At 40.0% G+C, this 26457-nt stretch overlaps 1 protein-coding gene across 6 annotated transcripts in view; it reads left to right on the top strand.

The window, feature by feature from the left end:
- Positions 1–26457, top strand: part of tenm3 (teneurin transmembrane protein 3) — a 310851-nt gene that overhangs the window by 244458 nt on the left and 39936 nt on the right. For all 6 annotated transcript variants that reach the window (XM_071504949.1, XM_071504948.1, XM_071504950.1 and 3 more), the window contains 5 exons: positions 801–932; positions 1091–1226; positions 6357–6500; positions 20018–20089; positions 20993–21170. In XM_071504949.1, coding sequence (XP_071361050.1) covers positions 801–932; positions 1091–1226; positions 6357–6500; positions 20018–20089; positions 20993–21170 — 662 coding nt within the window. The remainder of the gene's footprint in view (positions 1–800; positions 933–1090; positions 1227–6356; positions 6501–20017; positions 20090–20992; positions 21171–26457) is intronic.

The raw sequence follows: 26457 nt of genomic DNA, 5'->3' as shown, positions 1-26457 counted from the left end.
CAGGCACCAACACTGTGTCAGCCACTGCCAGTTATAAGCTAACAAACAACATAAACAAATAACTACGCTTAATTTTCTCATTTGTCCTCTTGTCACTGATTTTGGTGCACAATAAACTCCTCAAAAACTCCTGAGACTGTGTCTGACTGAGTCGCTCTGATGTTTTGATCTTGATACACACTGCTGTTTCACTGGTCAGCCTAGTGCAAGCAGCAGTGGCTGGCGGGGCTCAAGGCCTGATCCAGATTTCTCAATGATGAAGAAAGCGTAAAGCTGCTTACAGCCCCAGTTTTTGAAGACCATGTTAAACAAAATATTAATCATAGCAGAGTATAAAACATGTCTGGAGATTAAATTTAAGTTTTATTGTATTTTGTCTGAGGAGTGATTAAAAAGGGTAGTTTTGGACAAACCTGTTGAAATCGAGAGCTATTTAATGAGGGCTGGTGAATCTAACTTCATCTTCTGATCAGACTAATAATTTTTTAAAGCATCAATGTTTTAAAATGTTATTAATATTATATAATATATGATATTACCCAGTTCTACTGCAGAAATGTCACTGTATTGAATTGGAAAGAAGCAATGTTCTTAAATATGCACACCTGTTGTGGGCCTGGATGGTTTCATGCTTGTTTTTCTCTCTTCTGAGCATTCCCATTGCAAACACTACTAGTGGCACTATGAAGCTGTGCACCATTTAGAAGTGCAGTCCCTATAAATATGATGCTTCAGATACCAATTGGGACACTGCAATAATGTTATGTGCTGATGTGTTTTTTGTGTCATTTTATCGGCAGGTTTTACAAGAAGAAACATCAATTCCAGGCAGTGATTTAAACCTGATCTACCGGAGCTCCAGAGCTGCGGGATATAAACCAGTCCTCAAGGTCACCATGACACAGTCATCAATACCTTTTAACCTGATGAAGGTGAGACATGTAATATATCATTTAAATTTCCTATGATATGTTACTTCAGATCAGTACAGAATGCTGATCATTACCAGCCTCAGTATCAGCGCAAGATCAGTGCAACTCTAACATGAACTGCCATTTAGCAACCTTTGTGCCTGTTGCTGTTTCTCCAGGTTCACCTGATGGTGGCAGTGGTGGGTCGCCTCTTCCAGAAATGGTTCCCTGCTCAACCAAACCTATCCTACACCTTTATCTGGGACAAGACAGATGCCTATGGCCAACGTGTCTATGGACTATCAGAGGCTGTGGGTGAGTTTTCTGCTAATAGCAAAGCTAAACAGAAAATAACAGATTGTTTTTTTTAAAAAGGTGCACTGGTTTGGCCTCTTTGAGACTTTGTGGAACACTATTCCAAAGTCAACAACAACAGGACCAATTTTAATTTTTAAATTCGACCTTAAAGCAGGCACAACTTATCCATGTACAGAGGGACCTTCTGCGTCTACGGTAAAATCTTCAAATTAATCCCAAACATGTTGGGCAGTGGGCGTCACGGTGTTGCAGTGGTTAGCGCTGTCGCCTCACAGTAAGAAGGTTCTGGGTTTGAGCCGTGGGCCTGGGGCCTTTCTGTGTGGAGTTTGCATGTTCTCTCCAGGTACTCAGGCTTCCTCCCAATCACATGCACGTTAGGTTGTTTGTCTCTATGTGTTAGCCCGGTGATAGACAGGTGACCTGTCCAGGGTTTACCCTGCCCTCGCCCAACATCAGCTGGGATTGGCTCCAGTAAGTTTGGTGGAAACCGGCCAACCTGTACGCATTTTGTGTAGCAGGTACGCATTGTTGCATCAAGGTATGCTGGTGTAATTTGTGCTGTAGCTAAATGCAAAAAGCTGGTGACACTTATGAGTTCAATTGTACAAGTGCAGCATTAGAGTCTAAAAACAGAGGGCAGCAGCGTCTAGCCAGCTGAGTAAGAGAAAAAGAAGTGTTCGGCCAATTATAGCCCTGGGTTCAGTCCCCCAAATGTCAAGCAGGGATAATTGTCAAATGTCAATCAAGTGAACACAGCACCAGAAACAGGTTTTACAGCTCCTCACTTCGTCATTGTGAATTGAGTTAAGTTAATGCGGACCTGCCGCCATGTCAAATATTAACGTTGATAATGATAGGCTAACATTACGTGATTTCATACCCAGCTAGCTGCCAGGCAAAGTAACGTTAAGTTACATTGTCTGTGTGACCTTTCCTTGTACTGTGCCGCAGAAATAACGTTACATCGAAAGTTCCTGCAAAGTATGTGTGCATGCATGCATGTGTGTGCCTTGCATTTAAAATAAATGTGACTATAGATGAGGAGTACACTGACAGAAACATAAGTTTCTGTAACTAAAATGAAAACATATGTTACAATATACAAAATTAATTATGTACATTTTTCTTACATTAAATTCAGTTATGTTTAGCAGAGGCTTCAGCCCCCCTGACATGCTACATTGTTCACACATACTCACAGACAGCTGACTATTGAAAATATGTAAGAGTTATTCTTGACAATTGTATTGTTTTTAAACATTACCTTGTTTATGATCAGTCAGTCATCAGCATCAGGACAGAGACAGGACAGAGACAGCAAACTCTTACATTCAAATATTACACATGGAGGCTCTCACAGGGAGGCATGGAGGCTCTGCTCAGATTAAAATCTATTAAAATCTATTCACTGTCTGTCTTTATGACACTGAGACAGTCAGACAACTGTCGGATTTTCAATCAGTTATTCTGCTCTGAAACATTTACATGCATTCATTACAATAAAAAAAAATCTGTGTGAAACTTTAGACACAAAAGAGTCGGATCAATGAATAATCTTTTCACATGTTGTGATTGGTGGCAGTGATGGAACATTCCTATTAAAGCTGTCATATCATATTGTAGACGTGATATTTCTGAGTGGGGATGACAGTAGTGCAGCTGGAAATACAAAAATATTTTAAAACTGGACTAAATGTAGTTTAAACATGAGTTTTTGAATGTAGGCTGCAGATAGTCTGAAAGTGTTTTAACAGCGCCTCAGTTACATTTAAAACATGTTGAAAAATAGTCACTTAGGCTCATTTTAAATGTGAAGTAGACATGTGAAAATTTGCTCTCAGTTTTAACTTTCTGCTTTTTCAACTGAAATCACCACATTCATGAAGCTGTTCCTGGGTCAGAATCTGAGATTACAATCATTGATCTATAAACTTTTGTCTGATATGTTTCATCTATATTTTCATCTTCTGCTGCAGAACCTTGTCTACATCATGTCACGGCTGGATAAATATATCTAAACATTAATTCTAACAAACAGTAGATTTCAGCACAACATCCATTAAGTAAATAATCTGCTAAATAATGTGGTCTAGTGGACGACACAATAATATGTAATAGTTTGAACTTATTGACTCTTTTCTCCAGCTTAGACTCTACACTCCTGCTGTTGTTTTTTTTTTTTTTAAAGATAACTGTGCTTTAATGTCACACATTCATCTTTCTGGCTCCACTGGATTAAAATGGAGGCTCTGCTCTTAATTTACCCATTGCCATAGTGAATCGTTGAATTGGTGCTCTATCGATGATGGCTTTTTATATTCCTCATGCACAAGGTTAACTCACAGTGACCAGACTCAGAGTTGATTGAAAACTCAAAGTTTCCTATCTCAGGGTCAGAGTTCCATCAACTCAAAATTCAGGGTTTGTTCAACCTGCTTAGAGTCAGGGTTTGTTCAGCCTGCTTTCTGGACCCTCTAGAGCCCAGATGGTGGCCCTGGGACAGAATCTTATCAAAATGTGGTCCGTGGTCTAATTTGTGTCAGTTGAGGGGTCTTTGATGTAAAAAAGTTCAAGAATCACTGCTCTAGTCTGTAGTACAGTGTAGAAAAAATACTGTTGCATTGCAGATCAGCATAACAGTTAACCTCTCTGTAACTCAGGGGTGAAAGTAACAAGACACTTTTGGAATCACCGGAAATGATGATAATAGACACAGTGTACGACACAGGTGGAGATAAAATGCAAACAGAAATGACATTGCACCAATTCATCACATAATAACTACTGGTCTGCGCTGACTATTAAGGTTTGACAACATACTATGTACAGTGGCTGTGTGTGTGTGTGTGTGTGTGTGTGTGTGTGTGTGTGTGTGTGTGTGTTCTCCAATGGTGACTTCTCCTGAACATATATAAAGCTGGAAACAGCTAAGTTCAAATAGGTTCTGGAGAAAACCTTTAACAGGGAACACATAATGGGCACGGTAAACCCCTCTGACACCTTTACGAGGGACAAGTCCAGCAGACATACTTTTCAGTGAGTTATTACTTATGGTCAAACAGCTTAATGGGTTGAACATAATTCACTGCCATGTTTTGTAACACTTTTGAAATTGGTACTCATAAGTTATAATAAGATAACTATAAGATATAATAGGACACAAGAATATTTGTAGTGCATGCCTGGCAACTGCTGAAATCAAAGCTGAGACATAAATGTAGAGTTTGAATTCATCAAGAGGCAACTGCTTCACTGCATCTATGAGTGCACTCCAGTGTTGTTGTGACAGATGACTTTGTATGCTGAAGCATGTGCAATACATACAGAATACAAAAAGTAGACCCAACAAAAGAGCAACGTGCAATATCACTAAAATGATAATTGATTCAAAGCTGTGTCATTTTGGAAAACTGTATTATTTTGAAGTTGAAGTGTAGGGTATTTGATATTATGTAATTAAAAACAAACCAGTAAGATAGACTACATTGACAATACAGGCCCCAAAGTATAACATCAGAAGGAAAGTTAGTACACTTGTGACCTCTTCAACATAAGTCAGTTTACCTGTGATCACTGCCACAAATTTAATTACACCTGTGATTTCTAATTGTGATTATGAAATAACCTGTGAACTCCACAGCTTCCTCAGCATGGCCCTGGGTATTGTCTAATGCAACATGGCTCCACATGGTAAGGAACTGCCTGAATAAGTAAGAAACCAGATTGTGAGACTTCACAAAGATGGTGGAGGACACAAGAGCATCAGTAGGCTACTTAACATAAACCCAAAATACAGCTGCAGCAGTGGATAGTACAGCCATACTACCAAAGATAGAAGGTGCAGTGGCCATCCATGAAAATGATGTGACACATGATTCATGCAACCTTGCATTGAAAAAAAGTAGTGTAAGTGTCTTTGACTTGGCACAAGGATTATCTATAGAAATGAGTGTTTTAGTAACTGATCAGATAGTGCAAAGGACATTGCATGAATTCAACCTCTGTGGACAGCATCCAAGAAAAAAAAACTAGAAGATTAAACTGATGCAGCACATCCTTTGGTCACATGAAACCAAAATAAATTTGTTATAATCAGATGTGGTCCAGCATGTTTTGACATGGACCTTGGCAGGGCTACCACAGTGACTGCACAGTCCCACCTGTGAGGTGGGGTGTGCTGCTCTGAGTTCAAAGTAGCAGGTTCTCTGAGTGGTCAGTCAGTTACCATGAGACTGCGTGATATAATGGTGGTCTCATAGGCCCAGACACTGATTTATAACAGGCACAGCAGGATAGATCATTCAAATTGAGATGAGCTTTATTGGCATGACATATGATTAGCAGTATATAATATAGATGATCTATGCCATGGAAGGTGTGAAAGCATATCTACTGTCTGCAGTCCTTGGCAATGAACAGCCAAATAAAGTGGCTTTATGGAGTTTCACAGTGAGTTTCAGCTCAGAGTTTAACCATCTGATGACACACAGACATAGCTATTGGAGAACATAGTGGAGAATTCAGCAAGAAAAGAATCAGAATTGATATATCAGTTATTTTCGCTGCCCCAAACTGACCAAAAATATTTGTTCTTACAGGTTCAAAGAACAGAGTTATCTTCTTTTTCTGCTAATAATACTCCATAATGATCATAGTCAGACAAAATAATGCACAGACGCAGAGATGCTTGATGATTAAATGAATAAAATGGGGTACCTGGTGTCATGTACTGAGGATGTGAACTATTTTTACCATGTTCAGATGATGGTTGTGGATTGAACCATGTGTTTGTGTTTGTGTGTGTGCATGTGTGTGTGTGTCTGTGTCTGTGTGTGTGTGTGTGTGTGTGTGTGTGTGTGTGTGTGTGTGTGTGTGTGTGTGTGTGTGTGTATGTGTGTGTGTGTGTGTGTGTGTTTGACAACTGACCAGGAGCAGGAGTCAGTGGATGTTAAAGAAGCAGACAGATCAGGTTAACTCCATGGTTCACTGTGTTTTCAAACCTGTTGTAGGTTTTCTTTGGTCTGAATCACAGAAGCTGTCCTGCTTTTGTTTGGTTTGAACTGAAAGTGAAAGTGCAGTCAAAGAAAAGAGTTGATTAACTGGCCTTGCCCCGTGTGTGTTGAACAGTGTCGGTGGGGTTTGAATACGAGTCTTGCCTGGACCTCATCCTGTGGGAGAAGAGAACAGCCATTTTACAAGGCTACGAGCTGGATGCTTCCAACATGGGAGGGTGGACCCTGGATAAACATCACATCCTGGATGTACAAAATGGTAGGTGACAAAACCTACGGTGTTGAACTGTAGCTACATGTTAACATAGTCTCATATAGCATCCACATTGCAAGATGATGAAACATGATACTGTTTCATCATCGTTTTCTTAATTTACTAAAACTTATTGCAAAGCTGATATGTGACAATTGAGGTTCAGACTTTTCTTTGCACTGAAATGTGAACATGCTCAAAATACCACACATAGTCTCTCTCTATCAGTCTCACATTCTCTCTCTCTCTCTCTCTCTCTCGCTCTCTCTCTCTCTCTTCCTCTATCTCTACCTCTCTCCACACCATTAACTGGTTAATTATGTGTCCAAGAGCAAGAGGACAAAGCTAATAGCAGTTTAAAAGTATGTTAATCTCAGCAGTTGTCAGACTGATTGTCGTCATGCAGGCATTGGTTGACGGAGCAGAGAGTGTGTGTGTGTGTGTTTGTGTGTGTGTGTGTGTGTGTGTGTGTGTGTGCGCGTGCGTGCGTGCGTGCGTGTGTGTGTCTGCGTGTGTGTGCGTGCGTGTTCCTTGTTGGCCTCTTGGATTTGTTCCAGCTGCCCACTGGTGTTTAAGGTCTTTTATCTCACTCTATCTTTCTCTCTCTTACACATGCACAGTTTTGGTTTCTCATGTCAGACACCATCATTCCAGACCCTCATTCATCTCTTGTCCTTGTCTTCCCCCATGTCATCACTCCTCGCTTTGCCTCCTTGTTTTTGTCTTGCAGTGCATTCACGTATTATCATCCTTTATTACTGGCCGTGACAATGGGGCTGGTATTGTTTTCACCTTGTGAGTCTGTGTCTGTGTCATCATGGCAAAATGTGGTCATGGAGACACCTACTGTAGTGGGAACTACCACAGAGGCAGTTCTGTGGACTTTGGTAGGTGTCTATATGTCTGTAGACAGACTTTTGTCACAGTTGTGGCATCACAAGCTGCAACATACAGCCACTAAACTTTACAGGTGCGTAGGTGAGATCAAAATTAAGACCAAGTATTATGTAAGTGCTCAATATTTATAGGTTAGAGCCCATAAGTATTGATTGCTCACATAACAATATAGTAATAACTGCTGAGGACTTATGGGTCGGAACATCCTCATGTTTACGGGCATTACAGCCGGTGTGATTCCATCATAGTTTGTGACATACTGGTTTGTGATTTAGAAACAACATCTTGGCAGGACTGCCATCCACATTATTGAAGAATTTAAAAAATATAATATAATGCAATAACAACAATTTGAACCATGTAGAAATGTATAGTTGCCACAAGGTAGATAACTCAGGGTTGAAATATGATGACTGAATATTATACATTGCAGCCTGAAGGTACATCAGATTACATTTGCGAGAAGTTGGAAAATCTCAACCATGTTATAATGTATCCCTCATTGTACCACTTACTGCTGATGTTAATGTCCTATGACCTGTACCTCCTATCCGCTGCAACTGTATACTGCACTGTATTACAGCTTATGTTTAGGAGCCCACTTGGAGCGATGGTACCCTCTCCCATCTTAATGGTTCAAAGTGTCACAAACTGGTTTCTTACTTGTTCAGGCATAACTTTAAAATGTGGAGCCATGATGCTTTAGACACCACCCAGGCCCACGCAGAGGAAGCTGTTGTAGTATCTGAGGTTCTATAGGATATGTGACTTTATGGGTTTGGTATGTTTAGATAGGGGCCCCAGGTCAGAGGATGCACTGGGAGATGGGTGCTGCTCTGTTTAGGAATATGTGGCCTTTTTTGGTATTAGGTCTAGGTGCTTTGGGAGATGACTGTCTCTCTGAAAATGAGTCCTTTTATGGTATGGATCATATACGTTGTCTTAGGTTCATGAAGATAACCAACCTATATAGACGGGGAGTTAGAGCAGTTATTCAGAGGAGATTCATATTGGCTTCGACTCCTCTCTCAGGCAATCCATGGTGCTTGATTTGATGCCGGACTTCTTTGTAATAAACCTCTTTATATACAAGCAAGACGGTGTCAGCTGAGTTTTCTTCATCATCTTCACATCATCGCTGTTTAATAAACAACACTGTGTTCATAGAATTAACCTTAATAGGAAATCACAGGTTTATTAGAATTTGTTGAGGTGGTCAAAGGTGAACTTAATTTTGTTGCGTTGAGGTTGTATTTTGGGTCCTGTGTTGTCAATGTAGTCTATGTAACCTGTTTCAACCCTACACTTCAATTACTAGTAAAATAATAAAATTATACTGTATATTGATCACCTACATCTGAAAAGGCTGAAAATAGATTCATTACATTCAGATATCCAACCTTGCAAGAACTGGGTTATATAAGAATATATACATACTTAAATGCATGTTTCCAGCTTTAGAGGCACTTTGACTTTATAAACCCCCCACCCCTCCTCTTCCTCCCTCCCTTCCTTACTGTCCTCTATCTGTCACCCCATCCATCACATTGCTATTCATCCCTCTCTCCCGGCAGTCCTCTTGGGCTTTCAACACCCTGTCACCTGATTCAGTACGTGTGTTTAAAATGCATATGTGATATGTGATATTCTGTCTATACATATCTGGTCTCTGTAGGTGTGATTTTGTGTCTTGAAGGGACAGAATTGCAACATACAATCTTTGTTCCTTTGAGACTAAAACACAGTATGTCAACATCAGAATAATCTTGTGTGTGTATGAGAAAGAGAGAGAAAGAGAGACAGAGAGAAAGATCATCAAACACTGTGTAGTGTTTTCTTTGAAGTTTGTCTTGTAGTAGTGACTACAGTAGTGATGTTGATGGGGTTATGTGCCAGATTTGGAAATAACATGCTATATGCATGCTAATGGTGAGACACTCTTCAATGATTTTGTTGTGTGTTGTCATGTTTCCATTGAGAAGAACAGCTACTTTACTTTACTTTACTCTACATGTCTCATATTCAAATTTAAATTTTATCTTTTTATCTACAGATGGCAGGTAGGCAGCTGGGAGGCATGTCCAGCATATAGTTTATAAATCAGTTGGTCCTGGAGCACGGAGAGGGACAATCACTTTCATGTTTCCCTAGTGACAAAATAGATCCTAGTGTCAGTCTGGGATGTTCCAGATCCTTCTGAAGCCCTGGTCTTGCCTACATCTTGTCCCATCTTTGTGAAATAAAGATGTATTCACTTTCCATGAGCAAAACAAAAAGGCTTCTATACCTCTGCTCCCTAGTAATTTATTTGACAAGTATATAAGGTGAATTAGCCCTTAGTCCTTTTGCAACTGCATAACGACAAAGGATTTAATTAAATTTATTGTTGTAGCACAGTTTCTTCTTAGATTAGAATACATTAGATTAGAATCCAGTACAGAGGTGCAGTGGTAAGCCCCATTCCTGTACAGGTTTCCTCTAGGCTCTCCAGTTTCCTCCCACAGTCCAAAGACATGCAGGTTAGGATAAGTTGTGACCCTAATTTGCCCATTGGCGTTAATGTGAGTGAATGGTTGTCTCTATGTGGCGGCCTTGTGATAGACTGGCAGCCTGCCCAGGGTGTACTCTGCCTCTCACCCAATGTCAGCAGAATTAGTTTGGATTTGGCACAAATGATCAGAAATCCATGACATGTTAACCACAATGCAAAAACATGGGTCATGGGTCAAGAGGCAGAGACAAAATGAGATAAACAGGATTTTATAAGAGAAACATAAAAAGAGAGAGGAAAATGAGGGAGAAAAAGAGATGCACTGGATTTGTGTGTGGAGGACTATCCACACCTTTACACATGCACAGACACACACACAGCTGGTTTTGTGTGATCTGTGTGTAGTGAGTTGAATTGCTGAGCAACTCAGATAAGGCTGGATGAAAGTGTGTGTGCGTGTGAGCGAGTGTGCGTGTGCGTTGTGTGTGTTTGTGGAGGTGTTTCAGGGGCAGAGGGTTGACAAGATCTGCTTCCCGGTGCATGCACTGTGAGGATGTTTTCCGGGTGTATGTGATTTCCATGGCGATTTATTTGGGTGATTTTTGTCATTTTATTTTGCTAATTTAAGGGTGCCTCCTTCAAAATTCAACTCAGTAAATAATTAACCTGTAAAGCAAGGTATGCACTAGGAACCACAGTTTGAGTTTAGCCATATTATGCACATTATTGTAGTACTGATTTCTGTCTTCCACAAAATAGAGCAGTGACTGAATGACATTTAAGCCATCTTTATAGATTGCTGCCTGATTGGTTCAGAAAAGCAACATCAATTCATAAATCAAATTTGAGAACAAAACCAAAAACTTTATGTGTGGTTGTGCACCCTGATCATCTAATAGCATGTTATCCTCACCTGTTTGTTCATTTGGAGACTGCAAGTGGAGGCTTCCATATCTGACACCATCTGACTTTTTTTCAAGTACTGTTGGACAGCTGCTCAATCTGTCTGTACAACTTACAGCAGCATGGTGCATTCGCAAATGCTCAGGCAAATTGGTAGCTGTATAATCTTTTGCTGGCAATATACATTTGCAAAGATGGCAGATTGCTTTGTTTAGGTCCCCTGGCTTGCCAGTTGTGTCAGGTTTAAAACCAAAATAATCCCAAACAGGTGGGTTTGTTTTTGTTTTTTTTCCACAATCAGCTCTTCCATGATTGCATTCGCTGATTGCGGAATATATCGGCAACAGACGGTTGTTTGACTGATGGTGGCAGGTTGGAAAGTTTTAACATGCTCAACCCTAGTGTAGATCAGTTTTTGACAAAAACCCTACAAACTAACAAGTCTAAAAAAGTTATGAAGGATTATATTGAATACAGAAAATAAAATAATATCCATAAAATCATAGAAAATACAACCTACATCATCATTATAGTCTTTCCTTACATCAATGACTCAAGTAAATTAAACAAACAAACCACCTTTTCAAAGTAACCTGCAGGTAACTGACTTGCTCTAAAAGAAGCAGTGAAGGACGATGTCAGTCTGCTACCTCTGATAAAATTAATTCTGCTTAAATAACTGACGGATATGCAGAGACTATAAAAAGTCATCCATAGCTATGTCAGAGCCTTTCCTCTTATCCAGCTTTATGTTGGGGATAGTAGGAGCAAATGTTTGGTTGTCAGTTAATCATTAATAATTACCGAAGTAATTATTAATATTCATTAAGTTATTATTAAAATGTAATAATATCGGGACACCACCCTGTAACCAGGGACTGACAGTGAAACTATGATATTAGTCTCAAAAGCATTTATTGATAAGTGTCAATATTGGAAATATTAGCACTTATAAGGTAAACGCTGAAGGTTGAATTTCGAGCGCTGACCATCCCAACCAGCTGTTATCACTGTACACATGCACAAATAATCACAGGCATCACTATTTCAAGTAAAAGAAGAATTTATTAACAAATGCAACATCAATGGCAATCAATATTACCTTAAATCAATAAACCCTCACTACAGCTACGTTAAACTACTAACACTATATTTAACAATCAAGGCAACTGGTAGGCATGTGATATGTGGAAGCTTGTATGTCCGTTCATGTGTGTGTGTCAGGACGAGTACATGTTGGTGTGTGTGTGTGTGTGTGTGGGTGTGTCTGTGCGTGTGTGGTTGTGGGAAGATGGCAGCCAAGACCACGTAGGTGGAGTCTAAGATGGCGCAAGATTTAACAAAGGACTGAGGGACAAAGGAGTCGAGGTATGACCTCTCACGTGCTTTCAGTGGAAAGATGACGTGGACGTGGTCCAGGTTGTGCCACGCTATCCGAGCACAAAGGGCTTCACGTGTATATGTATGTGTGTGTGTGTGTGTGTGTGTGTGTGTGTGTGCGTACGTGTTAGGTCCAGTAAACTCTTTCTTCACCACACAGTAACAGGGCGGTGAGTTAACACTCGTCGAGCCTGATACTGGTCCTTTAACCAGTTATAGAAGGAGTTCACTGGCTCACTCACGGTAGCGAGGCTGTGCAGCGACACCGAAGTGTACAGATGCTGCAGCTTCGTTCTGGACACCCAAGATAAACAGAAGAGCAATAGCAAGTCCTGTTTTAGCAGAGCAACACAGAATGTGCCAATACTAATGGCTAATGTTCATTAAACAATAAAACAACAGTAAACCATAAGAACAACGAATAATATTAATCACCAAACAACAACAGCATAGGACGCAGCGGTCCTGATTCAATTTATACTAAATAGATATAATACTAAATGGCACCTTAACTAATTATCTGCCCAGACACAAGCCTCTTACTTTGAGTGGATGTGTGGAGATCCGCCGTTGCGGCTTCAGCGTGGTCCTGAAAGCTGGCGGGGCCGTTATCTCGTTCCGTGAGGAATAACGGCGGTTGTTCTTCGGGGCAATGGAAGAAACAGCGGAGTCAACTCGGTGGAGGGAAAACGTGGTCCGTTTCCTCCAACGGAAAATTCTTCCTTCTGCAGGCAAGTTAAAGATCAGCGGGCGTGATCCGGCTGTCTCCTTCAGATCCTGTACATTCAGCGAATGTATACAGTCTGTTGGCTCGTCCAGTGAGTTGAAGACTAAAGGCCTATGACAAAAATGTCCAAATGTTTGTGTGGTGCTTCCTTTTAGCGATCAGAGTTACAGCTGTTGCAGCAACTACGACGCATGGTAAAGAGCAAGGAGGAGGGTTGCAGCGCCACTTTTATCACCTGAGTGACATCACCGGGGATCCCTGCTGGGAATGCCTGGCCTCGGCCAATGCCGGTGCTGAGTTTCCCTTCAAACTCTAATTCACACATAGGTGTGAATTGTGGGGGTGGTTTTGGCTCCGTTGCTTGGAGGGAGATGGAGTCCTCTCCTCTGTTCTTTTCAGGAGGCATGGTTTGAGACTCAGGCTTTTGGAGGGGCATGCAGGCCTCTCCTTTGCTCCTTTCAGGATGCATGGCTTGAGATCCCAACACTTAATTAGTTCAGAGCATCACAGTGTGAGAAAATTAGATGCTTATGTTATATTTGTTCTTCTATATGACTGTAACAGATAGCACGACAAATGTTTCTGCAAGGCATCTTCCAGTGTTTTAATGAATGGTTGATGACTCGTGACACCTCAATAAAAAACACTTGTGATACAAGTCTACTTGTGACCACTCGTCACAGTGTGCATGACTTGACATTGTGATATGTTAATATTGAACTCAATTTATATACCAGTTTTCAAAAACAAGTTTACAAACTGCTTTGTACAAACTGCAGACATAAGAAAATACACTCTGCATTTACATATTAAAATAGGTTGGATGCAGTTAAGAAATGGAAACAAAGATAAGAGACTATGAAAAATAGATAAAAGTAAAAGCATCAAAGAAAAAGGAAAGCTCTTATTAAAAACAGCTTTTTAAGAATAAGTATTTAAAAGAGGACACTCAGGTAGCTTGTCTTATTCTCAAAGGAAGGTTATTCCATGGTTCAGCAACCCTAACAGCAAATGCCCTCCCACCCTGTTACTCAAAGCCTTTGCCCAGGGGACTGAGAGCAACAGCTGTTCTGCAGATCTACAAGAATAGGCAGGGGTCAAAGGGTGAGAAGACTGGTAATGTAAAATGGGACAAGGCTGCTTATTGTAGCCACAGTAAACAGTAAAATTTTATAATCAGTTCAGAAAACCACAGGTTATGAGTGCAATGAAGAGAGAGTGTGCTCATGTTTTCTAGTTCTTGTGAGAAGGTTGATAGACTACTGGGTTAGTCCAGCAAATGATGAGCTCCAGTAATCTAAATGGCTGAAGACAAAAGCATGTTGTGTATCACTGAATGAAAGAAATTATCTTATCTTGACAATATTCCTGATTCGAGTAATAGGTGATTTGGTGATTTTGATGAAATGTTAAAATTTTGAAGATGACATAAAAACTGTAGCTCAAGTTTCCCCTTTTCTTGATTTTAACTCCAATGTCACACCTTTACAGTTTTGAACATTTTATAGTAAAACAATCTCAACACAACTCAGCAACTGAACAGCTTTAACACCTCCTTTTCTCTTTCTTTCCCTCTCATATCCCACTCCCACCTGTCCCTACTTACTTCTCTTGTCTCTTCTCTCCCCTGTGTGTGTATCTCACTAAAGTGGCAATGATTGGCTGAGTAGGATCACATGAGAGGGATTTACAGTGCATGCAACTGGTCTGTGAGTTTCCTGGCCCACAAACCAGAGCCGCATAGGCTGGAAAAGCTGCGCCAGTTGAAATAAAAACACAAAATGTAATGATTCTCAATAATTAAGAGGTTATAGGTCCAGGTTTGCACGGGGTTGGCATCTTGGTCCAGACTTTGGTCTGCCTATTAGTGACCTCGGATCTATAGTCATTACTCAATAGCTTCATGCATTATACAGTAGATGTGTGTGGAATATTATTTGTCTGCCTTTAACACTCGTTTATTCTGTGTGTGAATGTGTGGCATAGTGTGCATGACAGGATACAGATGTAGGAGCCACAATTACACCCATACTCATAGAGTAAAGTAGTTGTTAGCATACAGTAAGCATGTTCATGAGTGTATCTGTGTGTTTTACAGATTCTGGTGTGCCATGAGTGCTGTTTGTGTGTGTGTTAGAGCCCCGACACATCAAGTCGACCTTTAGCTGTTGCTTGGTTACTGTTAGTCGATGTTTGGCTGATGACACCTGAAGTTCTTGTGGCACAGGTGGTTATAATCTACATAGTCCCTATGTAGACACACACTAATAAAACTACTAACAAAAAACAATTCTTAGTTCAAGGTGATTAGACACTTATTAAAACATTATGAATGTTCCATTTGTGCCAATAGATCCCCCTGAATCCTACACACTGGTCTTTTAAATCAGTGGTGGACGCGCTCAGTGACAAAGATCAGCCTGACTCTTCTCTTCCATTTTGTCTTTTCTTCTTTCACAAGTGGAAGACCTGGTGCTGAAAACACATAATCTTAATTATTTTTCCAAGCATGATAGTTATAACTGATTCACAGTAGTGATAAAACAGTTATCTTAGGTTTGTTATCTTTCAGCAATGTTACTGAATTATGAAGCTTTCAAGTTAAACTTTTACCAAAGATGTGATATCTTGTAAGATCTAACCTCGTTGGTGCTAAGTCTTTGGATCAAGATTGTGTCATTATCTGTAGGTGATGTGGTAAGAATGTAAGCATCTAGGTTTTGAGATTGAGAGTTTTGAGATCAAAGTTAAATATACTCATTTATATAAACACATACAGAGCCATGTGAGAAAGCCTTTCTGCCCTCTCTTTTAACACAGCAGGAACATTCGATTTCCCTCACGCTTTCTGTTTTGCCTTGCTCTCCCTCTCTCTCTCTCCATCTCTCTCTCGCATATCACCCCCTACCAAACACACACACACACACACTTTTTCCCAGACAGGCAAGTAGTTGGTTGCCTGTGTAGACTGCAGCACAGCATGGGTGGAACCTGCTGGCTCGGCCTCTGTTGATCAATCAACACATACTAATGGAAGGAAAGATGAAAGAGAGAGAGAAGGAGCAGAGGACAGAGGGAAGGAGAGGGAGAGGATATAGAGATAGAAAGACAGGGAACTAACTGATATGGGATTTGAACATTGATAACAATTGACCGTGTTCACAGCTGAAAGTTCCAGAAATGGAAAACAATTGTAGTCCTGTCAGAAAATCCTCTGAAATGTGCACCATGTAACATAAAATAGGTCTTCTACCATCACAACCTATTGATGCATAAATCATAGAAGGAATATGGTGAAAAAACATGACAGATGTTTCAAAGATGCCATAGTACTGATCAATTCCAGTGCGTCTTGGCTACAAATGAATGAGTGTTACCATCCATTAGATTTATGCAAATGAGCTAGTTCTTCAGTTATTAAACCACTGAAGAAGAAGAGGGTGCAAAGAGATGAGATAATTTAGGCACATCTCAAACAATGGAAAACCATGTGAAAACATGATGGAACTATAGCATTTCTGTTCATTTGATGCATCAGTTAGAGAAACATTACAGACTCATTATGGGTCCACACAAATCTGATGTTTTCATGTGCTGCTATTTTTAGTCTCTACAGTGGAGCAAAACCTTGAGTGTTTTACGTCACATTCCTCAAGTACATCATGATTTGAAGTCAATGTGTAGTAGTTTTACTTTGATGTTTAGGGTCATTGTCCTGCTGCATCACCCAGCTGCTCCTGAGCTTCAGCAGTCAGAAAGACACCCTGACATTATTGTGGAAGACCTGGATAAACTCAGGATTTCATTTTCCTCTTGATGATGTGGAGCTGTCCAGGCCTGAGGCAGAAGTGTAGCCTCAAATCAACTGTGCTTCACCTTTGTGATAAAGTGTTTTCATGTTGGCATACAGAGCCCTTCGATATCAGTTATGTAGTTGGTACTTAATTGTACTTGTTCGTGAATAATCATCTTTGGCTTAAGCGAACAGTGTTTAATAACAGTACAATACAGGGTAAGCGATTGTATTGAACAATGGTGAGTAAGTGACAGTACATACAGAGCACAGTATTAAAAAATACAAAAAAATATATATATGATAGGTTCAAATGAGAGAAGAACTAGATTAATGTAGCATTCAAAGAAAACTATGTGTTCATCATCCCTGGTACATTTCTGGTGGCATTTACTTGTCTACAGCGCCTCCCTGAGGGCAAAAGCTCAAAGTGCTAAGGATCACTGAAAAAGTCCACTTCTACATTCACACAACGCTCTGCAATGTCAGTCTGTTCCTAACATTTAGATTCCACATAGCCGTATTAAAAGAAATGGTGGGCAGCAGCAGAGACGTGCCCCAGTGACAGTGATAACCGTCACGAAGTGGGTGTTTACCATCCCAAAATCAAAATGCCATACACACACACAGACAGAGATTCTTGGTTAATAGATTAGACAGTTAGACGTATGCTGCCTGCTGTGGTCCTGTTTCTGCTACTGATAAAACATTTAAGTGTCTGTGTTTCTTAGTATTTTCTAATATTTAGGGAAGGAGTGGAAATAAATGACTTGGACTGGCCAACCAGAACCTGTCTGGAGACGGCATCACATGTAGCCCATGTCACACTTTACAAGAATCATATAGTAAAGAGAGGATGAATTAGGATGGTTTCTAGAACAATACTTGATATAGAACAACTGGCACATTAAACTGTGGTTCTTATTTTTATTTTCCTCTGTATAAGTTTGTAGCTATAGAGAGTGAGAGATAAGAGTTCAGACTGAACAGTACAGCAGTAAATTCAACACCAGACATATTTTCTTTTTCCATCACTGGATCATTCTTTAATAAAATTCCTGGACTCATTGGGAGCTGTACTGGGAGCTGTGGTCCTGAACCCACCATGCCAGTCTCCTCCTGTCTGTAGCCTGCACAGTTACTGTTGCATGATCAATGACTAGCCTACTTCAAACATCTGGAATTTTTGGATCTTAACTTATTTTTCTCTGAGATTTTCAGCCATTGTTTTTGTTTTTACTTTGTTATTCATGTAAAATTAGTCAGACAGTCCATTACAGCCTCAGTGTTTAAACAATGATAAATATACAAACACATAAACTGTGTGTGGACGGAACCACAGAGCCGAATGGAACGTAGTTATCTGGTGAGACAATGAGGGAGATGACACAGAGCCACAGTGTGCAGTCTGCTCCACCGAGTTGATCGTCAGATCTCTCTCCATCTCACCCTCCCTCGTCCCCGCAAGCAGTTCAACCCACTAGGAATCTTCCCATACCTCCCAATCAGCCACTCCGGGCCAGGTATTGACAGTTCTTAGTCAAATATATCCATTAAAATTTGTCCATCAGTTACCTCAGACTCAGGGTTTGAAGACCCTTGGTGCTTACGCTGTGTTCTGTTTAACCAGCACAACAGGTTGTAAAGGCATACCAACCTAAAAGCTTACTGACTCATGAGAAGTCAGAGCGACAGACACAGAGCGTTGGCGTACCCATAGTAAGTCACCAGCACCATGCACCATGGAAATAAATTACATAAATGTATAAGCTGCTCATGGGACCGCCTTTAGTTATGGGTTGGCCTAAAGGCCCTGGGCCCACCCACTTGTATAAATGGCCCATCCTAAATGACCCAGATGTGCTTAACTTTTATTTTTGATTGCAGAGATGAACATTTAAATACACAATAAACACTTAAAAACGTTTCACTTTCTAAAAAAGTAAAAGAGAACACTTATTGGGCTACTATCATGTTTGAAGTCTGGACCAATCACACCAGCCCATTTTACAGACAGATTGGGGATTAGAAATAGAGACTGACAACAATAAACACACAGGAAGGTTAATATTATTTTTCTCTCTTTATTTCCTTGCAACCTGTTTGTTTGTCTGTTGTTTTTGTTTTCTTTAATAATGCTAAAGCCTAAACCATGGAGAATTTGATAGTAATGGTTTTATAAAACTGGCACATTACAGATTTTCAAACTAGTAAGTTTGTATTTTAATGTAAACTGATTGATGTCATGTCTTGTACAGTGGTAAACATGTTTAGTGACTCAGTTTAAGTTTGGAGTTACTGAGTGACTGTGTGTGTGTGTGTCTATGAAAATTCTGAATAAGGGATCTGGTTTTCGTGCCCATTTGTTTATTTCACCCTTTCACCCTTTCACCCAGCATTCTCTGTTGCTTAAGTAACACGTTACTTTTCAGTTTGTTTAGAATGTGGTTTAGACCTCAGATGCAGTCAGGGTCTATCATCACTGGAAATGTTTTCCTATTGATACTAGAAGGACGTAGAAAACTGTAGGTACGACGTTTCTGTTGAGACAAGCTTGTGACAGTGCAGTGCACCACTCTCTCTTCTGCTAAAAATCAACCTAGCTCACCCAGCAATTGATATCTCTCTCTCTCTCTCTCTCTCTCTCCCCCCCCCCCCCCTCTCTTTCTCCATACAGTGTGCAAATAATAATCCAGTTAGATCCAAACAAAACTGTGATTCCTTAAATAGAAGATGTATTTGTCTACACAGTACACAGCAATAAATAAAAAACTGTATTAACCATTAACAAAATTGAAATCCTGGTGCCTTGCTTGTAACATACTATGGTATATATGCTAGGTAAATAAAAAGAGAAATGTGTTCACAGAGCCATCATGCATTAAACTGAAGTTATATGCTTAAGCATAAATAAATTAATTTGTTGCTATTAGTCTTAATCAGGCAAATGACAGAGTAGGGTGGAATTGTTGCATTTTTCATTGTGATACATATTTTTTGGGAGCTGGTGTCCAGTGTGTGGACACTTTTAATTTAAGGCTGGTATGTACACACATCCACCACCATCATCACACCTCCCTTACTTTCAAATGTGCAACACAGTCCATTCAACAAGTTAAGATAATATGATCTTTGTGAACTCCAGTGACAGGACCAAATCAAATTTTTATTAAAAGAACAATGTCTGTGTGATATCTTGGTTCGATACGATGTGACAGTTGTGGTAATAAAATGCTCTCACTCACAACACAGATCTTAATGCACAGCAGAATTAGTCTGGATGTATTCTCTTCTTATATCTGTATCTCATCTTTACATCTTCTCTACACTAGGTATATTGTACAAGGGCAATGGTGAGAACATTTTCATTTCCCAGCAGCCCGCTGTCATCAGCAGCATCATGGGTAAGTACAGATTGAGCTTTTATGACCTAAACTTTTGTAATCTGTGCTGATCATGTCATTGCAGAATGATTGGATATTTTGTTTGACATGCTCTGATTAAAATGTGGGAGCCACACAAATATCATGGGAGCCAGGAGAAAATACTCTCCAGAGCTCTGTGCTGGTTGTTCTCTGGCAGCTACAAAAGTATATTCACAGTAGTTCCACACAATGCACAAATGCTTCCCATCATTTATACTGTATAAATGATAGGAAAGCATTTGTGAAGTACTGTGACAAGAGTCTTTTGATTAGTGAGAGTCTGTTTTAACCTCTCGTTGGAATAGATAAAAAAAAAAAAAAAAAAAAGAACTTGCCAGTAGCCACATTTGAATGAAAATACATTTCTTATCTTTAGAATTATACTTGTTTCATTAATTATTTTTAGTTCTGTTTGTCAGGTTTAATAACAAAACAATGACATTTGCATTTAACATGTAGGCCTGTATGTAGTTCCTCACCAATTTTCTTTTAAGAAGATCTAGTGGCCATCAGAGGAACTGCAGCTTTTCCTATGTTTCTTCCAGTTTGGAATGTCCATGTTCTTACTCACTTCAGTCTTTGGTACCACTGATCCTACTTTTGGTCTGACACATGGTGTCAGTACTTTGCTCTTTTTACCTAGCACTGCTGAGCTTGGATTATTGTGCATAATATCTTCAGAGGTTAATGCTATTTGGAAGTGCCCCTTCAGGGAATTAAGTTTATCTGTCCCACATTTTAAAGTCTTTATTTGACTTTAATTTGTTAAATAAATGCTTGGCCCACCACAGTGTTCAACAGCCTGGCCTGATAAAATTCATATGGAAGGCGCTACAACCACTGTTGTAGTCAGTAAAAATGGATTTCAACAACCTCTTCTAGGAAATGGGCGTCGCCGCAGCATCTCCTGCCCCAGCTGTAATGGGCAGGCAGAGGGCAATAAGTTGCTGGCACCTCTGGCTCTGGCCTGTGGAGCAGATGGCAGTATCTTTGTTGGAGACTTCAACTACATCAGGAGGATTTTCCCCTCTGGTAATGTTACCAGTGTCATGGAGCTGAGGTAAGAGGGAAGGGAGGGACTGCTGTTGTTGCTGTTGCCAAAAGTACAATTTTTGGGTACATTTCTTGAGTATTTCCATTTCATGTTATGTTATATCGTACTTCCTTTCCAAAGGAAATATTGTACCTTTTACTCCATTTCTTCAACAACTTTAGTTACCAATTACTTTTCAGATAAAGACTTTAACATTAAAAGAATGAGAACAATTTTACTTTAGAAAAAACATATGGTAAGATCATGAAATACAATACATTGTTAAAGATTAAATCAGTGGTTTCCAACCTTTTTAGCCCTGTTCAGACCTGGTAATAACATTCGTCTTCAGTGATGAGATCACAAGTGGTCAGCTGTAAGTACGCCTGTACACACATGGCTTCAAAATGCTTCTCCACATGTGTCTCGAGTGACCACTTGTGATTGGATCTCACTTCCCCACTTCATATGCAAATAAACAGATATGTGGTGTTGTTTATAGCCAATCAGACAAACAGGTCTGTAGTCAATGTGCTTCTGTGTATGTGGGTGAGTGAGTGAGAGAGCAAGTGAGAGAGAGAGTGGCACAGAGCATTTGAGTGATTAATTTGCTGTGCGCAGCTCTACAGTGGAATAAGGCTTTAGCCATTAGAAATAGTAAAATATTTTCAGTTCATTATGACACTGTGACAGGACTAATTACACTGTGTCAGAGGACGTTAGTTGAGGAGGCAGTCCTTCAATGTGGCCAGGATGCATTTGTGTTCACGCTGCTAAAGAATGTGTCCACATGTGGTCCAGACCACCTCCGAATGTGGTCTGAGTGATCTGATCTCAAATGCATTCTGAATATATCCTGCGTCCAGTTGCATCCAGCAACTTAAAACAAATTGAGACATCAAATATTAGTCAAAATATACTGATTGACCAAAGAATCCTTGGTTTATAATTAAAACTTAGCATTCCAGTTCATCTCTCTGGGCATCTTTCCCTCCTATACTCAACTGCTCAGCTCCATATCATTGGTCTTAGAGGGCTGAAGAAAGAAGGGGACAGATGAATTGCCAGACTGAACACTGTACCACTATAGTAATAAGCATTTCAGTACTTACTCTTTAACCAAAGAGTTAAAAGATATGAGGAACACTCTGAGTTTAGAAACATGTTTTGGCACATTCTTGAATGCTCATTTCTCAAAAATTCTTAGCTATTTGAAATCCTCTCTCTGTTGACCTCTATGAAGCATGATTCAAATACTGATTTTTTTCTCCAACTTCTACCTGCTCCTTTTTTGTTTTGCAGTAAGTTTTGCTTCTGGTGATTTTCATTGTAATATCAAGCACCAATCTATCTACTAACTCCTGTTTCTTCTCTGTTTTCTTCCTTGCTTGTTCTGTACTAAAGAAACAAAGATTTCAGACATAGGTAAGATGTCTAATCTTTTTCAACCTTTAACCTTCTTTTCATTTTATCATCAGTTTATGCTGCGTATGCACCGGCCTATGGTCTGCACATATCTTCCATCTTTCTGTCTTTCTTTTCACTAAAACAATCACTGTTGCTCATTTCTGAGCCCAAGCTCACAGCACATCAAGGAGATCAAGTTGTTAGCAAGCTAATGCTGTGTATATAATTTCTTCTGGAAGTTCAGTAATGCTTTAAAGCTGCAGATTGTGTCATGTGGGGAAAAGGAAAATGTCATCTGACAAACAGATGATGTGCAACAAGAGAGACTGCCCTCACACAAAGTTAGCTGAAAGTATCATCCAGGTTAATTAAAACGTGGGTCTTGCTTTGTTTTGTTTTTATTTAATTTGGGTTTTATTTTGTCATAAGACAACACCCACATAACACACACCAAAAATTCAAACAAGACAAAAAGGAAAATGGATCCATGCAACATAAGAAGTACAATGGAGACAAACCACAAGTAGCATACAAAGGAAACAAAGTGTTCTTGTGATCCGGTAAAATGGTCAAAATTTTAACCCCAGCACCCTCAAAGGATTTAGATATGATCACCTGTTACTGACCAAAATAACCGATCAAATCAGTTCTCTCTGATCAAAGACGGAGAGAAACAAAGAACTGGGGAAAAAGTAGCCCTGATGTTTGCTGGATATCACTCACACACTTTTTTTTCTCTTTTTTTGCATGCTTCTTTTCTGCCTCCCCCAGTCCCATTCTCTCTCCCTCTCTAAGCGTTCATAGGAAATCAAGCCGATTCTTCTGTTGTCAGCTCAGATGAATGTCATAGTGGCAACAGCCCTTACCAAGAAGTCCTAGCAATAATAGATATGGGAGGAGGGGGGTGCGTGAAAATGGTTCTGGGTGTGGTTACTCTTATTGGAAATTTGACCTTGTTTGGAATAATAATAGAGTTGTTGGCTTATTTGCACTGGATTCCTTTTCTCTGTTACTCATTCACACATACAAAACCATGGTGTGATGTGCATCACTAATAACCTCTTTCCTTTCACTGACCAGTTGTGCTTTGTCTCATCTGCATGTTGGTACTTTCAGTATGTAACTTTTGCCGCTAGAGCTATCTCAATCAAAACAAAATATGGCGTTGTGTGACATCATGAAATAGCATGGGATCATGGGAGTTCTTCGCCACCGTTGCCGTAAGATTCTCCCGGATTGGATTTCTTCAGTGTCAGTGGTCAGGTTTTTTTTTACCTGGAGGTGAATTAGCTACAGAGGTCTCCTCCTCTACAAAATAAACAGACCCAGTGATTATTACCATTAAAAGCAATGAAAGCAGTTTCACATTTAAAGCCAGTGTTTCGCCAACACTGTACCGTGGACACAGGACATCGGGGAAGGGTTGGGAGCTTAGACTGCTAATCTAACTAACTGCTAATTTATGAACCAGACGTTCAGGAGGTTTTTGCCAGCAGTCAAATTATCTGCAGAGGTGTCCTCCCCTCCGTATCAAATGGACCAGGGGACTAAAACTGGTCTTAACATGGAATCAAGCAGCATCACTCTAAAAATCAGTCGAAGCCACTAATCCAACCAGCAGCCAAAGCCCTGCCGGGACTCTTTACTGCATGTCATTCACCTTCTCTCTGTCAGTCTTAACTGGTTTTTACCAGCAGCTGATCAGCAGAGGTGTCCTCCTCTCCATAACAAATGGACCAGGGGGTTAAAAAGAACAATGAATAAAGCAGTTTCACTTTGGAAATCAGTGATTCGTTGAAGCTCTATGGTGGACATAGAGCATCTAAGAGTTGAAGCATGGACATCAATGAGTGGATGGGAAATGAGCTGCCATTTGCCTGGCTGTTCTCTGATAACTTAAGATCCAGATGTCCAATGACTAAAACCTTTATCTGTCAACGGAGCGTTACCATGATTAAAATCACTATTTCTCTGGTTTGGGAATTGGCAGAAACATTTAGTATAATTTAAGTACATGACTCAAAAATATATATAACATAAGTTGAGTCATTTGTAGAATGAGTCATTTGAATGTGAAAAACTTTAATATTATAAATTTATGGTTTGAAAAGATCTATTCAAGCATGTAGGCAGATTAATGCATATATGCCACCTCTTTCAAACATGTCATAATGGATACTCTTTGGTCCATGGCAGTGTTTTCAAGTGTTTTGCAGAGCTCTGTCAATTTAGCCATCCAACAGGCAGTAGAGAGGCAAATGTTTGTAAGCATTGCCCATTTCCTACAGCAAAGACTTGAACTGGCAGTGAGTGAGTGAGGGAGGGAGCCCACTAGCGAACGACAACAAGATTATCAATTTTAATTACTGTGTCCATTATAGAAATAAGATCGTACTTTCACATAAGTTTTCCTGGTGAATAATGCAGTGGAACTTACTGACAGGGCAACTCATCTGATTTTCAATTACAGCGGCCTGTGTTGTCACATTGCCCAATCTGCTTCCTTCTATTTCAGGGCCCTCTCTATGGTAAAGGCTAATATTTTCTTAATTCCGGACCTTCTGCTGTTAGTTGATCAGTAGAAGCACATACAATTTTTTCTGCTTAAGTTATTCCAATACGTGAGCCTCAAGCAGCAAAGTTCTTCTTTTATCTCTTTACTTGGCACTGTATCTTACAACATTTGCCACATGTGGGATGTCTTTGATGCCCACAGCCATACTGAACACCAATGCGTTTGTCAGTGCAACAGTTGCTGCCATTTCACCAAAAACAGCAGTGAAACAGCAGTGAAACAGCAGTTCTCAACGGACAGCGGCATGTTTTTAATCCTGGATATGATGGTGTCTGCATTCAACAGTCCATCAACACTGCCTTCTTGATTGGCCCAGCTTTATCAAGTTTTTGTCATGCTTCATTTAAAAAAAATTATGCTTTACACTTGATATTCAGTTGCAACATTATAAATGCAAATGCATTTAAATGCAATGTATTTAAAGCTTGTTCTCCTCTTGTAATAAACCCAAACTTTGATCATCTGGGCTGAGAAAAGCTGCTAAAATTTTCTCATCATGATGTGCAAATTGGTTTGACAGTATGGCTTCCTCTTTGTTAAGTGGCTGCTGGTTACCTGACATTGGCCACGTATTCCAGGCTGCATTCTCTTCCCTTTCTGCTTCCTCTGCCTGTTACTGTTTTCAAAATCTCCTTCACTACAGGAAACAACAGCAACCTTTGAGCAACCTACATGCTGAAAAAGTTTTGATGACGATTTAGATTGCGCAATCACACAGTCTACACAAGTATTTGCTGTTTTTGTTGTATTTTCTTTTCAGACATTTTAATAACAGTGCTCACCTCCGCCAATGTATTGCAAATGTTCCCCCAAAACAAGTTCCCCTATTTTGCAGGAGCACCACCACTGCATCCTGGTGGGGTTGGGGTTAGGGTTAAGGCCTTGCTCAAGGACACTAAAGTGTTGATGAGGGTTGGATAAGTGCTGCTCTTTTACTTTTCCCACCTAGATTTAATCCTGCCAGTCCAGGGAGTGACCTGGTAATGGGCAAATCCTGAGTTTAATTACATTGAATGGGGTCATCTACCTCTCACAATGAGGATGCATCTACCATCAAATGTATTAATCTGTTCCAGCTTTTTCTCCATATCTCTGCCTGTGATTTAGGACAATACATTAGGAATCGTAGCCCAGTCTTGCTGGCTGACTGCCTTCTAAGAGCGTCTTGCCCTCGACTACCGGGCCGCCCCCATCCAGGCATTTTCTAATCACTTTGGTTAAGGAATTTTTTTGGCATTTTTTGACATATTCAGCAGTTTCTCAGGAAATAATCTTTAGACCTTGAAGTAAAAAAATGAGACATATTTATGGTGTTGACATATATGGGTTTGT

This window comes from Trachinotus anak, unplaced genomic scaffold, assembly GCF_046630095.1.
Source record: "Trachinotus anak isolate AG129_WGS33_773 ecotype Australia unplaced genomic scaffold, CSIRO_AGI_Tana_v1 ptg000019l, whole genome shotgun sequence".
NCBI classification, from domain to species: Eukaryota; Metazoa; Chordata; class Actinopteri; order Carangiformes; family Carangidae; genus Trachinotus; species Trachinotus anak.
Note: the sequence above shows the minus strand (reverse complement) of the source record. Positions and strands in the feature narration are given on the sequence as shown.